The 13488-nt window shown below is 39.7% G+C and overlaps 2 protein-coding genes across 3 annotated transcripts; both read left to right on the forward strand.

The window, feature by feature from the left end:
- Window positions 1-323: 323 nt before the first annotated feature.
- susd3 (sushi domain containing 3) lies at window positions 324-7366 on the forward strand. The gene is made up of 5 exons (XM_008414074.2): window positions 324-823; window positions 4340-4534; window positions 5110-5257; window positions 6355-6522; window positions 6613-7366. Exons 1-5 carry the CDS (start codon window positions 748-750, stop codon window positions 6923-6925), a joined length of 900 nt encoding a protein of 299 aa, XP_008412296.1. The 5' UTR covers window positions 324-747; the 3' UTR covers window positions 6926-7366.
- Window positions 7367-7424: 58 nt separating this feature from the next.
- Window positions 7425-12967, forward strand: LOC103467570 (caspase recruitment domain-containing protein 19). 2 transcript variants are annotated; one of them, XM_008414075.2, is made up of 6 exons: window positions 7425-7610; window positions 8779-8924; window positions 9635-9791; window positions 10153-10221; window positions 11719-11784; window positions 11868-12967. In XM_008414075.2, exons 2-6 carry the CDS (start codon window positions 8781-8783, stop codon window positions 11972-11974), a joined length of 543 nt encoding a protein of 180 aa, XP_008412297.1. In that variant the 5' UTR covers window positions 7425-7610; window positions 8779-8780; the 3' UTR covers window positions 11975-12967. The 2 variants fall into 2 exon arrangements, with proteins under 2 accessions (XP_008412297.1, XP_008412298.1); XM_008414076.2 differs by having other exon boundaries at window positions 7521-7610; window positions 9640-9791.
- Window positions 12968-13488: the final 521 nt, after the last annotated feature.

A 13488-nucleotide genomic window follows, 5' to 3' on the forward strand; every position in this document is an offset into this window, starting at 1 on the left:
GATAGAAATCTAAGAGTTCTCCTGTCATCTTTGTATTCTGCCTAAGAATACATTTCTTCAGCTCCTCATCATGAGCTTTTTTTTAATTTTAATTTTTTTATTTTAGCTGTTTCTCTTCTTGCCTGGTCTGCCCATTTAGCTTGTGGGTACTGTTTTGTAAGGGGTGGTGTTGTGAAATCTTTATATTTTCAAAGAACAGATTAGAGTTCTTGATCTTTGTGATGCTCATTGTTCACTGATGAACAATGAGGACAGCTGGATTTAGCTTAAAGCAAAAAATACACGTTGGTTAATCATTTTTATTAATCAGGTGACGTCTGAAGGCTGCACTTATTTCAATAAAATGCCGAGGGTGAAGCTCACCTTAAAAGTAGTTCCAGAAATGCAGACAAGAAATGTGTCTTGACTGATATTCTGCTCACTCACGTCCCAACCTGACATAATCCACAGTCTGTACTACTCTGGTTGACAAGGTCTCGACTGTTCATCCGCTCGCGCGACAGCAGTTCCGCAGCCGCGCGCCACCCAGTCTGAAGTTACAACGAGGCGGAGCGGCTCGCAGGGAGGACGCTGTGGCTGAAGAGCTTTATCACCTTCGGGGAAACCGAGGACACTGAAGCTAAAACGCCTCACAAGCAGCGAGTAATTTATTTACTTTGCACCTGAGACAGACGGAGTTCAGGAGCGTTGCCTTTACGCGCGTCAAAAAAGGAGAGCGGAGTGTGGGCACATCTGCCTGCTAGCAACATGTCCGCAGCCACAGCCTCAGTAGCAGATGTGAGGCTAGAGAATAAAGAAGACATCCGTACCCGGAGCAAACAAGGTAAGACAAACTGAAGAGCGCCTTTATGTTTGTAGGATCAAGCCTTTTTGGATTTATTGGAGACTACAGGAGAGGGTTTGGTACTTTGGTGTCAGTTTCTTTCTCATGCTTCTTGATCACAAGTTTCACCCCAAAAAAATGTCTGCTTGCGTGTCAGAGAGAGATAATGAGTTTAAAAGTGAACCTGCATGTTCAATATCCTCAAAACCATCTAGTGTAACTGCATTAGAATTAAAAGAAAGGGAGAAAATTAGAAAGAAAGACAGGAAGAAAGAACTAGGAAGTAAAGGGGTATGAAAAATGATGCACAGCTGGAAATCCTTTACAAAACATCCGTCACAGATGTAACATGAAACCCATACACTTTCTAATTAGGGGCATGCCATAGCAATGCATAAGGAGAGCAGTACTGACTTGCGAAGCAAGTCAGTACTGCCTCCATGCATTGCATGGCAGGCACCTATTGTTCTACACCCAATAGAACGCCTCTTTATTATTTATTATTCTTCCATCACCGTTAATGCGGCTCGTACCGCTGCGTGCCCACCCACAAAAGTGGTATCAAATCGTGCGGCTCGAGGCCGGCATTATTGCTATTATTTTTATTGGGGATCGGAGTTAAAATGATTACATAAATTAATAAAAACGAAAAAATTTGAGATTTTGTGTCTCACAGAATCAGTAATCTTTCTCTATGAAACACACACACAGGACTGTTTATGGCTGACTCAAAAACCCTTTTTAAATCCCCCTCACAGGCATAAATATCGCCCTATTGGTCTGAAAGTTGGTCATAACATAGATACACATGCATGCTCATGTACAATGTTTACAAAAATTTGCTAGGGCTTATGCTTTTTGTCAGGGTCCTTCAGACTGACGCCTGGTGTCTCCCAAGTATAGAAACTGTGTCTGAAGAGGATTTTCCCGCTCTTTGGCTCTCACAGCTGCAGGGGATTAATTACCATAGCAACAGAACAGCGTCTGGAACTGCAGCTCCCCAGGACTGCACTGTAGGGTTTACTGGTATTTACAACTTCTTGTGTTTTCAGCATTATACTACTGATTCAAGACTATAACCATTACACATATGTCCCCCCATGTTAAAATCTGACATAAATAAGAATAAATAGTTGATTAAAAGTCTATGGACAGAAAATAACGTCGCTGCTCCTTTAAGGAACCAGCGGCACAGACGCAGCGCCTGCGATGCTACAGATCACAAACCTGACAGAGAGAGCAGAAGAGGATTCGTAGGAAAAGAGCGGTGATGCTCAGCAAGGCAGGTCATTAGCATTTGTACAAAAGTTAGCATTTCACTGTCTATGACTAGTGCACTAGCACTTTTACCTAAAGTTAGCTTTTACCTAATTTTCTCATTAATTAGACATGTTTAGTATACTGAATAGAGTAGTAAAATTAAAACAACATGGTCGTGTTGCTCCACATGCTACTCCCAGCATTTAAGCTAACATTAGCATATTGGCTAATTTTAGCTTATGCATCAATTCTAACATAATGAATGGTACAACTACAGTTTATTAAACATGCTTCTGCCTCTCCAAAGGTTATTGACTACGTTGCAGCTTTCTTTAGCATTAATGCTAATTTTTAACATCATAGCGCTGCGTCAAAGCCGACGGGCACACTTTGGCATGCCCCTTTAAAATTTCTGCAGGAATTTTCTAGTTTGATCTAAAATGTGTCCATGTGTTGCATAAATGTGGTTGTGATTAGGTAATACTGACAGTGAACATGGGAGTAGCCTTGTTTTGTTTTATCCCAGTTGTCCCATTTTAAGATCTGGTCAGGGGGAGAAAATATGTTCTCGGTTTGTTTCTTACTGTCTTTTCTTTTCTGTTGTTTCCTGACAGTAAATTCAGTTTTTGTGATCAGGTGCACCGCATAATGAGTGCTGCCTAAGTTTTTATACCTCTAGAAACTGTTTACACACAAACTGTAGTGCTTTATTTGGATTTCATGTAATGGAAAACACAAGAACATAAAAAAAAGTGCATAATTGTGCAGTAGGACAATAAAGATGCATCTTTTTTTGTTTTGTTTTTTTACATTGTTTTTCTAAATATTTATGTTTAGTCTCCTTTACCCTGATACCCTTAAAGAAATCCAGGGTACCTGCCACCTGAAGTTATTTAGTAACTGAATAAAGTCAACCTATCTAATGTCATCTCAATATAAATCCAGTTGTGCTTTGTAGGGCTCACAATTTTATTGTAGAACAGAACAAAAAGCATCATAAAGACAAAGGATCTCAACAGGAAGTGGTGAAGTTTGTAGGTTTTGGTTAAAACAAATACTGTTTCACATTATAAATTAGTATGAGCTTGAAACTTCCTGGCCTACATGCTAAATGCAATCTGGAGGAAACTAACACCCCACGTCACCTTTAGCACACCAAGGATCCCCCCCGTCCCCCTGGACCCTTTTCTTCAGGAGCGTCTGGGAAGCTGGTCAGAGTTGATAATGCTAAATCCAGGAAAATTCTGGGGGGAAAAACAAAAAAAAATGTAAGAGGCGTGAAAAAACTAGCTTTGGGTGGACGTTCACCTTTCAGTACGAGAATGACACATATTAGCAAGAACTATAACAAAATGGTTTAAATCATTGCATGTTTATGTCTTAGAATGCACCTGTCAAAGTCCAGGCAAGAGTTAATGTTCATATATTCTACCCATTCGATCTGACACATTAGGAGAATGGGGATTTTTTTTTTCTGGCTCACAGGTGCTAGTTGTTTTCAGTAAAACGAAACCTTAAAACATATGAATAACGTCCTTCCACTTCACCACTATGCAGTATTTATATTGGACTGTCACAGAAGTTTCCAATTAAAATTGATGAAAGTTTGGGGTTTTATTGAGATAAAATGTGGAAAAGGTTGATAGGCTTTCAAAAAAAAAACTCTATTTGTTAGCTGAAAACCGGTTCTTCGCAATAAATAAGATGACTGCTGAAACGAATCCTCCTGCTGTGACATCACTGTTTACCGCTCATAAGCTTGTTTCATGATGAAGTCATACAGTAGGTGGCTCATCATAGCGAATGCCTCGGCAGTCTGCTGAACACCGTGATGTTTGGTATGACATCCAGTTGTTTAGGTTCCAGATGGTGTGTGAGTTTCCATCAACCTCGGGGGCCATGTGTTCAATGATTTATCACACTTCCTGCTTTGATACAGTTGCAGTCGATGCAGCATGCACGAGGCTGCTGGAAGGGGGGCTGCGGTTTTGTCACGTACCACTGTGTCGCCCTGCAGGGCTTCGGTGCTGATCCCGTTCTCCTCTCCAGCGCTTCCTTGTCAGTTTTTGACCATCTGTTTCACCCTGAGTCGTTGTTGTGCAAAGAGAATGAATCATGAATCATTCCTGTCCCTTCCACAGCTATCTAACTTTTGAGTGAACTTCAAGCCCATTTCACATTAGGTTAACATGACCATATCAGAAGCTGCGTCTGTTATTAGTTCCTTACCGACTGACCTCCAACTCTCTTCTCTAGGCCGTCCACAGGCTCAGTGCACACCGAGGCCCCTGCCGGCTGTGGGTACCCAACGGATCATTCGGGGCAATGGGACCAATGTGGGCACAGTCATTTCCCTGCAGTGCCCAGCTAAACACAAGCTGGTGGGCAAAGATTTGACATGTGTCATGGGCACCAACAGCACCCAATGGGACGGGGAGACCTTCTGTCAGCGTAAGTAGAAACAGAGAAGTTAAAATAAAGGCCTAATATGGCAGCTGATGCAGACAGAAAAGGGCTAATAGTTCCCTAAAGATGCAGCCTGCAATATTAGACACGTTTTTAAGGCTACAAGTGAAGCTATGTGATGTTGCAAAAGATTTTTGTGGACAAAAAATAATAAATTAACTCTAGAGTTGCAACAACTTTGTTGCTTCTGTATTATGCTTAGCAGTACTTGTTTTAGGCTGAATTAGCAGAGAGGAAGAGATATGAAAGAGACTCTGATATCACACAGAAAATAAAACTTGAAAATGTGCTTTTAGTTTGTTTTCCCGGTTGATAAACTAGCCTAAACATGGCCTGAAAACGTGTTTAAACCTGCCAGTCTGCAGCTGTAAAAGAATAATGATGTTTACATTTGTAAACGTGTGCAGATTGTGCCTGTTTAGGCAGGCACAATCTGCACACCAAAGACAGGGTGGTGGTGCATGTCAGATTTTTCTCATTCTGAAACTGATCATTTGATTTTCTAAGTGAACAAAACAAACCAAAGTGATAAACTGCTTCAATCTTTTGTCACTGTGCAGCTCTGGCCCCCTATGAGGACTATGGTTACCGTGTGGCTGTCCTGGCATCCATTATAAGCTCGGGAATAATAATGCTCATGTCCGTGGCCTTCATCACCTGCTGTTTGCTTGAATGCATCGAAAAGGATAAACATAAAAAGCAAAGGAGGTAAGATGATTAATTAACATTTTCATCTAGTCCTGCTGTAATAAATGTGTGTAAGTAGTCCACTAAATGCACCTTGGACAAGGTGAAGGTTTTTAAATGGTCACCAATGATACAATGTTTACTTAAAAAGAAAAAGAAAACTGATGAGTGTCGCATGCATTTAAAATGTAATCCAGTGCTGTCAGAAGGCATGCTATTTAGGAAATAGCATGTTTAAGGTTCACCATAACACATGCAGGGAACACAACAGATATTCGGAAGAAGGTGTGTAGCAATCATCAGTGTAATAATGAGCAATAATGTGATACCTGCCATTAACAGCATCATTTTAGCTATTTTAACTTTAATAAAGTGACTAATACAATGACGTTATTTGGGTAGCATATAGAAAATTCTGTGAAGATATAACAGCAGTCAATAATAATATGGTACTTTAATGGGAATTTCAATCAAATAAAAGACTTGTTTTGCTTTTCTGTGAAGTTTATCCATCAAAAATCTTCTATCATTGATGCCATAGACATTCATTCAGGAATACTTTCTATACAACAGTCTCTCTCCGTAAATATGTTTGTAAGACCCAATATGACAACAATCTATGGCACTTTATTTTTTACATATTATTACATTGTCATCTTTTTTTTAATCAGTGCTGCATTAATAATGTAATAACAACCCAAATAACATTACTTCTTCCACTAATAGCAAAAAATTATTTCTTTATGTACTCAAAAATATTTTCATTATTGACTTTAGTGTATTAAAATAAGAATTAGGTTATTGGTTGCTCTTAAATGACTGCTTACCAAATGCCCTGGTTAGATGAGACCAAACTAACTGCATATAGTTAGTTTGAATACTTGAATGCATCTTACACATCATTCTACATAAACCACTCCCAATGCGAAGCTTGATGGTGGCAGTATCTTGCCATAGATATGCATTTTTGTTATTGTAAGACATAATGCTCATGTTAGATTGGCCTAGACAAAGTCCAACCTCGATGTTCCCTGCTTCTGATCTAACTACCAGGGTGTTGTTTAAAAGATTAAAGGTAAAGATCTGACGTTTAAGTCTCAATTCATTTTTGATACCAGAGAGGGTGATGATCTTCCATGGGAGGGTCAGGACCAGCACCAGGAGGACAGCAGGTCTCATTACAGTCATAAAGGCCGGAACAACAACAACAACAACGCAGAGGAGAAGATGCTGCCTTTGTGGGAACCAGCAAACTCAGCACCGTGTAACAGCTTTCCACCCTGCAGGTAAAAGTACATTTCTAGCAAAAATAAATAAAAATCAACCCTAATTTGCTTGACAGCATCAAAGAAACATGAGCATCTCCTCCTTCACAGATGTCAGCAGCAGTACACCCACGGACCCCCTCCACCATCACTTGCAGCTCTTCCTGGACAGGACTACGATCAGCCTCTCTTACCCGAAAACCCGCCAACTCGTCCCCCTGAGTACCCAGGACCTCCTCTCTCCTTCTGTCCAGCTGCCAGCTCCGGACTGGTTCACTTCTCAGCGGCGGGGTCGGGACTGGTGTGGCAGTATGGAGGACAACACTATGATATATCTGACGTCAACCCATCAGTCACGAGGAGTATAAACACAAACGGCAATATAAACCCCAAAGAAGTTTCCATCAGGATCATATCGGTGTGAGAATGCTTTGCTGACAGAGCCATTTTGAGATCTTGTGTGATGTTCACTCATGTTTAACATCATCAGCTCAGATTTTGAGTGAAATCACGTCAGCATGTAATGTGAAAAAAAATAAAAATAAAACCTGGATGTCTGTGGTGCTATGGTCGTTTACAAAACGAACACTGTGCTCTGAAAGGCATTCGGCAAATCAAACTGCGATGGCACACTGCCCCCTGGTGGAAACTCGGAGCTAATACGCTTTTAATACACCTGGTATGTTGTAAATGCAAACTCCTGACACTGAAGAAGAATCTTCTTACCCTTGTGTGTAAGGTTAAAGGTGTGCTTACTGGAAAAAAAAAAAAGTCAACATACTGGAATCAAGTTTGCAAGTGTTCTGATTTTTAATGGATGCAGCCAACATGTAAATAATTCTAATAAATTAAATACTTTTAAGAAGGAGTTGTGCGCTTAAGTATGTGGGGCTTTGATTGTATATTAGATTAACAGTCTGGGTGCCTGGGTGAGTCCGTGTTTGCTGCTGAAAGCGGCAGCCTCCCCGCTGCTTGTCCGGGTGTAATCTACCGTTATCCTGCCGTGGAGGTCAGTCAGGTCGCGGCGTGCGACAGAGACAGTCTCTCCGAGGAATTTAAAGTGAATCCCACATGCCGTTTGTTTGGTGTGGCACAACTGACAATCAAAGGTAAGGTGCTTGGACGTGTGGTTACTTTTTATTAGGTGATTTTATCCGCACGTAGCGCGATCAAACTAGCTGATCACGATCACTTGTTGAGCTGTGTTGCAGGGATGTAATTGTAGAAGGAGAAAATGTTAGCGGTAATATCTGTGTAAACAGTTTAAAAATGGTTCTGAAATGCATTTTTCATGAATTCCTATAAAAAACGATTTGATATTTTTGCCCATAGATAGATAGATAGATAGATAGACAGACAGACAGACAGACAGACAGACAGACAGATAGATAGATAGATAGATAGATAGATAGATAGATAGATAGATAGATAGGTTGGTGAAACTGAAACAAAAGCTATATTTGTTGCATCTGTATTCACTTTGCTAAATGTGGTAATAAACCTCTTAGTAATTTATTTCCAGAGCAGGGATAATGCCAGGCCAGATTAACTATTTAAGTTGAGACATAAAATCTGCACTATCCAGTTAGCTGCACGCTATCAATGGATGGGAATCTAGTATTTTTAGTTTAGAGCAGTAGTTCTCAAGCACTTCACACTGTGGACCACTAATACGACAAGCAATAAAGTGTGCAAATTACTTAACACGGCTGACATTAAAGGGAAACGGTTATGCAAATTGGGATAGATCCATGGGTTGCTAGCAGTACCCACTGACTGTGACTTAATAATCGGGGGATTTTGGAAACGGCTCGTTTTCTTTGTGTCTGCAAACAGTTTCTATTATTTCTAGGAGCTGTAGGGAGCCACACGGAAGTACAAAAACCTGCTAAATGGAATTTTGCATAACATGCCTCCTTTAGGAAGTAAACCAATAAGATCTGTGGGTGAAAACAGTGTTTTTTTCTCTTTTTTATAAGTGTTGAAAGTGTTTACTTAGCAAAGCCGCGTAAAATATAAGTAAATGCAGGTTGCAACACGACCTAAAAATAGCTAAACCTTAATGTATAATAATTAATATAAGAAAGTGGTTTAGAATCAGTCACTTTTGTAGAATTAACCTTCAACAAAATACTGAAAGAGGAGAAGCACAGAGTTCAGTTTCTGAATTACAGACTGGAACTGAGCTTTGTAAACCTGTTAAAGCACAAAGTTAGCCTTGCTCTGCTTTCATGTTGAATAAATTATATTTATGTTTTCTTAATCTGTGCTGTCTAGACATGGAGGGCTATGAAGAGCAGCTCCAGAGCGACACCCAGTTTCTGTGCTCTAGCCAGAGGATGGACACTGAACTGGTTGACAGTCTGGTGCTGCAACTCAACAGGATCTACCCCCAGATACTCAGTGACAAGGAAGCCTGCAAGGTCACTATATTTATTGTTAAGCACAAATAAACATTCAGAAGTCTTTGCACTTAAATTACAAAATCCAACTGTTTTAGGTTTTGCACGATTCATCTGGTTTTAGGCAAATACATTTGTAAAAAAACACTGACGGTGTTAATGTGCTGTGGTGGCCACCAAGTGATTCAAATCTTACAAATGACAAATATTGATATAATACTCAGGTATTTCAAAGCCTCCGTTGTGTTGTACACTTTCAAGGTACAATAGCAGGCTTTTAAAAGTAAAAAGCCCGTAGCATCACAGATCTTCCACCATACAATGAGCATTAGGTACTTTTCTGCACTTTTTGCTAGTAATTTCTCTAATCCATTGTTCAAATCATCTGCACCTACCTGTGGCCAACACTTGGGTCCTTCCTTATAAATGCCATTATGACAGAAAAGCTCAATCTTTGTCAGTTTAGAAAACTTTTAATGGTAAGATAAAAAAGGCTTTTTCCTGGTACGCCAGTTGAGCAACAACTAGCTCCTGGATAGCTTCTAAAGTTAGTTACAGAGATTTAGTGACCATGAAGAGGCATTCAGAAATCTTACTTCCATAATACATTGACATAGAAGTAGCAGACATATTTATTTTTGCCTCAAAAGAAATGCATTATTAACAGTGCGGGAGTTCTGCCACCTCAAAGAGGTCACAGATATTTCCTCTGATTGTCTGCCTCTCTGCAGTTCAGAAGCCTGAGAGTCCCCACAACGGAGCGGCTACGTGAGCTGCTGCAGCACCTGCGTGAGAAAGGAGACGATGCATGCTACGAGTTCTACAGAGCACTCCACATCCAAGCGGAGGATGTTTACTTCAGTCTGCCCACTAGAATTAGGCAAAGAGGTAAAGCACTGAGCTTGAGTGAGAATCCTTCTCAAAGTTGTGGCTTTATCAAATCAGACACTGCGTTTTTTATAAACTGGAGCAGACATGTTGCAGCAGAATGTGGCTGTGACATCAGTTTCCTGACAAAGCCAAATGTCCTGTGCGTCACAGCGATGTGTTCAGACACATCATCTTGTGACTTTTAAAGGCTGACTGTTTGAAAAGAAATGCTTCTGTGCTGTAGTAAGGTCCATGTTTATTTCTGTAGGCGGATCGTGTTTAAGATACACACCAGAGTCAGAGAGCTGTCGCCTTCAGCTTGAAGTTTCTAGCTGAAGCGTGGCTGGTGCCGTTTAACCTTTATGATCCTTTGTTTCAGAGATGACTGAGTCAAGAAGTGCAATCAATGTGGCTGTCATCCCAGAGCGATGTGTGCTTAACGACAGAGGTGAATCCAGTTACAAGCTTTATGCTAATTGCAGGAGGTGTTTTATACAGAATCATGCAACAGAACCTTGAACTTTTTTACATTTGTTACATTACAACCACAAACTAGAATATACTGCACACAGCTAAATGGCAGGCAGTTTTTTTTACCTAACCTGTTGCAAAACAATGTCCCAGTCTTTGAAGATTTCATAGGAAACTTTTCATTCACCTGCCAGTTTACCAAGACATGGCAGCCCACTTAGTCTGGCAAGCTGGACATGGAAAGCATTACTCAAAAATGCAGCCAAGAAGCCGGTAACTCTGGAGGAACTGCAGAGGTTGGGGAATTGGCACTTATTATTATTATTCTAAAGTTTATTTGATAGGGACAGACACACATCAACATAGACAAACTGAATAAAACAGTTTGCATCATGGTGCAATAGCAACAGCTAATTCGCAGCACTTGTCCCTAGTTGGGCTTTAAAAAAGTAACTCTAAAAATTGAAGCGATAATCATTTAATCATTTAAAATAGCACAACATAATGTATCCATTATTAGTCATGCACTTCAAAATCTGACCTTTATCGAAATCTGGCAGGATAAAGACATTGTTGCAGAAACCATTCAGACTCTTTCCAGTCTGACCTATTTTACAAAAAAACAAGTTAACTTTCATTCTCGTTATCTGAAAAGCTAGTAGACATACCTGAAAGGACCTGCAGTCATACCTGTAGTGAACACCACGTCTTAGATTTGTTTTTTGAAAAACGGTAATTCATGTATGCTGCTTTCTTTCACTTTATAAATTTGCACTACTTGACCTGTCACACAAAATCTCAAATGCATCAAAGTTTGTCCTTGTAACTTTACAAAATGAGTAGTTCTGAGGTGTAAATACTCTTACAAAGGTTTGCATCCTGGCGATTAATAATAAATGAACCAATACTGAATTTTATTCCTGTTATTCACTGAGATTAACTCAATCCAGAAGTACAGGAGCTCCAAAAATAGACAGGCACAGCACAGACTCCTGGTAGACTTAAAAACAAGACATTACTGTTAATTAGCCAAGAAAATACTTTAAATCTGTCTTTGGACTCCTGCTGTGGGAATAAAACTCGACTACTTGCCTGATGGCATGTTTTGTTAAAGTAATGTCCTTACAGTTTGTGTTGGTGTGGATTCTGCTTCACTTCATTGATGCACACTTAAGCTCTGTGAGCTCCTGAACCCTTTAACCCCTGAAGTATTAGAATGTGGGGCCCACTGCACTATTCTGCCCCACCATTCATCATCCTATTACATCCAGGGCTCTGGTTTTGTGGGTGAGTTAAGTTCATGTTTAAAGGGGGCTTCCTCTGCCCTGCAATGTCTCAGTCATCATAAACAGTTCAAATGTGGCTCTGAAAACAATGATGGCGCTCCCACCTCGTGATATCTTTTTTTTACCCTTGTAATTGAAATATTTTTTTGTAAAAGCTGAGTAATTTTTTCTTTCTTTCCTTTGTGAAGGATCAATTTTCTTTCTGAGCTGTTTTAGCGTTGCGGTTGGCATTGCATTTTTCTATTATTACGGAGGTGAGTCATGCAACATGAAAACTTATTTCCACTCACTTTATGTATATGTCTGTAACCCTTTTCTCCTTTCTTTCTGCTAACAGAGGGTCAGAGAGTCAGATGCACGGAAGCATTCCTTCACTGCTCTGCGGTGAGACTTAGTAAAGATGCCAAGGACGTGTTCGTTTCCTATGTGGAGGTCGGGAAATAACAAGACTGAAATATTTCAGAAGAACAAGCTGTGCTACTTTACTCTACTGTGCCAAATCAGTTTTACATCTCCCTCTGTAGAGAACTCTTGCGTCGTTTCTGCATGTATTTGTATTTATTTATTTTTTTTAAATGCCTTGGTCTTATCACAGGCATCTTTGTTCTGCTCATTGTCTATGTCCAGTGATATGGTGCTGCTATTGTCCTAGTGTGGAAAACTTTTTCAGGGAGAAACCCAGTAATTTACTTGAGACGTAACAATAAGCCAATATTACCTTTGACTTGATCAGATATCAGCGTGATAAGTACCTGAGAAAAAGAAGCCTGTTTATTAAAACCATCAAGTCTACGAACTTTCACAATTTCCTGGATCGCATCAACCAACAGCATGTACCTTGATCATTTTTATATTTTATTTTACTAAAAGGTTGGGGACATGTCATTCAAAACTACTACTAGCCTGCAGCACATCTATAGTTTATTTGTTATTGTCCCAGGATCAGAACAGATTCAGCACGTCAGACGCCAAAGAAAATCAGAAAGATATTGGCCAGGACATGCATGATCGCTGCATCTCTAGATCTTACAAAATACTTTTAGATTTCTTTGTGCGCACCTATAAAATCCCATTCTTTAGGTTAAACATAGCATAACCATATCAACATACAGCTGCACATCTTCAAAACTGTTTTCGGTTCTTCTCATTCAATAGTGCCAAACTCCAGTGCTTGTGAAAGGCTCTGCAACTTCAAGATTTTTCCTTCCAGATGTTATTTTCCAGTCTTAAAAGTGGAAGACACCCATCAACCTCATTGGGCAGGAGTTTGACAGCCATGCTGTAATTTGTTTCATTTAGACTCAGACTACCAGATTGTTTGGTTGATTGTCCGTTTTCTTGAATGCACAATATCTGGCCTGTTAATAGTAGTGCCTTTTAATGACGTTGGAACATGCTTAAAATTAGGAAATAAAATAAAAAGAAGCAAAAACCATTGATTTTTATTTATTTATTTATCAGCAATTACATAACTGTTTCTGTACTGAGCCTAAAACAAGTGTGGTATTTTAGGAGGCTACGGTTATGTATGTTTCCACTAGAGGGCGCTCCTTTTTCATTCATAACCTTTTGTGAGACAATGTTCTAGTCTTCCATATTGATGACAATAAAAAGCAGCAAACAGCTCTCATGAATTAATAATAACAAAGTGGATGAGTAAAGTTAAGTTAATGTAAGGTAGCATTAAATACATTCACTTGCAAGCACAAGAGAGTTCTGTGTGCATGACACAAGCATATAAAGCTGGATTTAAACATTTATAAATAAATTCTGCAGAAATATTGCTACATCAGGGGTGTGGAAGGCTATTTATCTGCAAGCAGTGTTGATGTGTTGCTTAAAATAAATAGTTAATTCAGTTCAGTTCCTGTATTGTCCACAGAGGGGGAAATTTGGTCTATAGCCACAAATTTCAAACATACAAACAAACTTCTAAGCACCACAAATCTGGAACAAAC

Source organism: Poecilia reticulata, linkage group LG7 (genome assembly GCF_000633615.1).
Source record: "Poecilia reticulata strain Guanapo linkage group LG7, Guppy_female_1.0+MT, whole genome shotgun sequence".
Classification (NCBI taxonomy): Eukaryota; Metazoa; Chordata; class Actinopteri; order Cyprinodontiformes; family Poeciliidae; genus Poecilia; species Poecilia reticulata.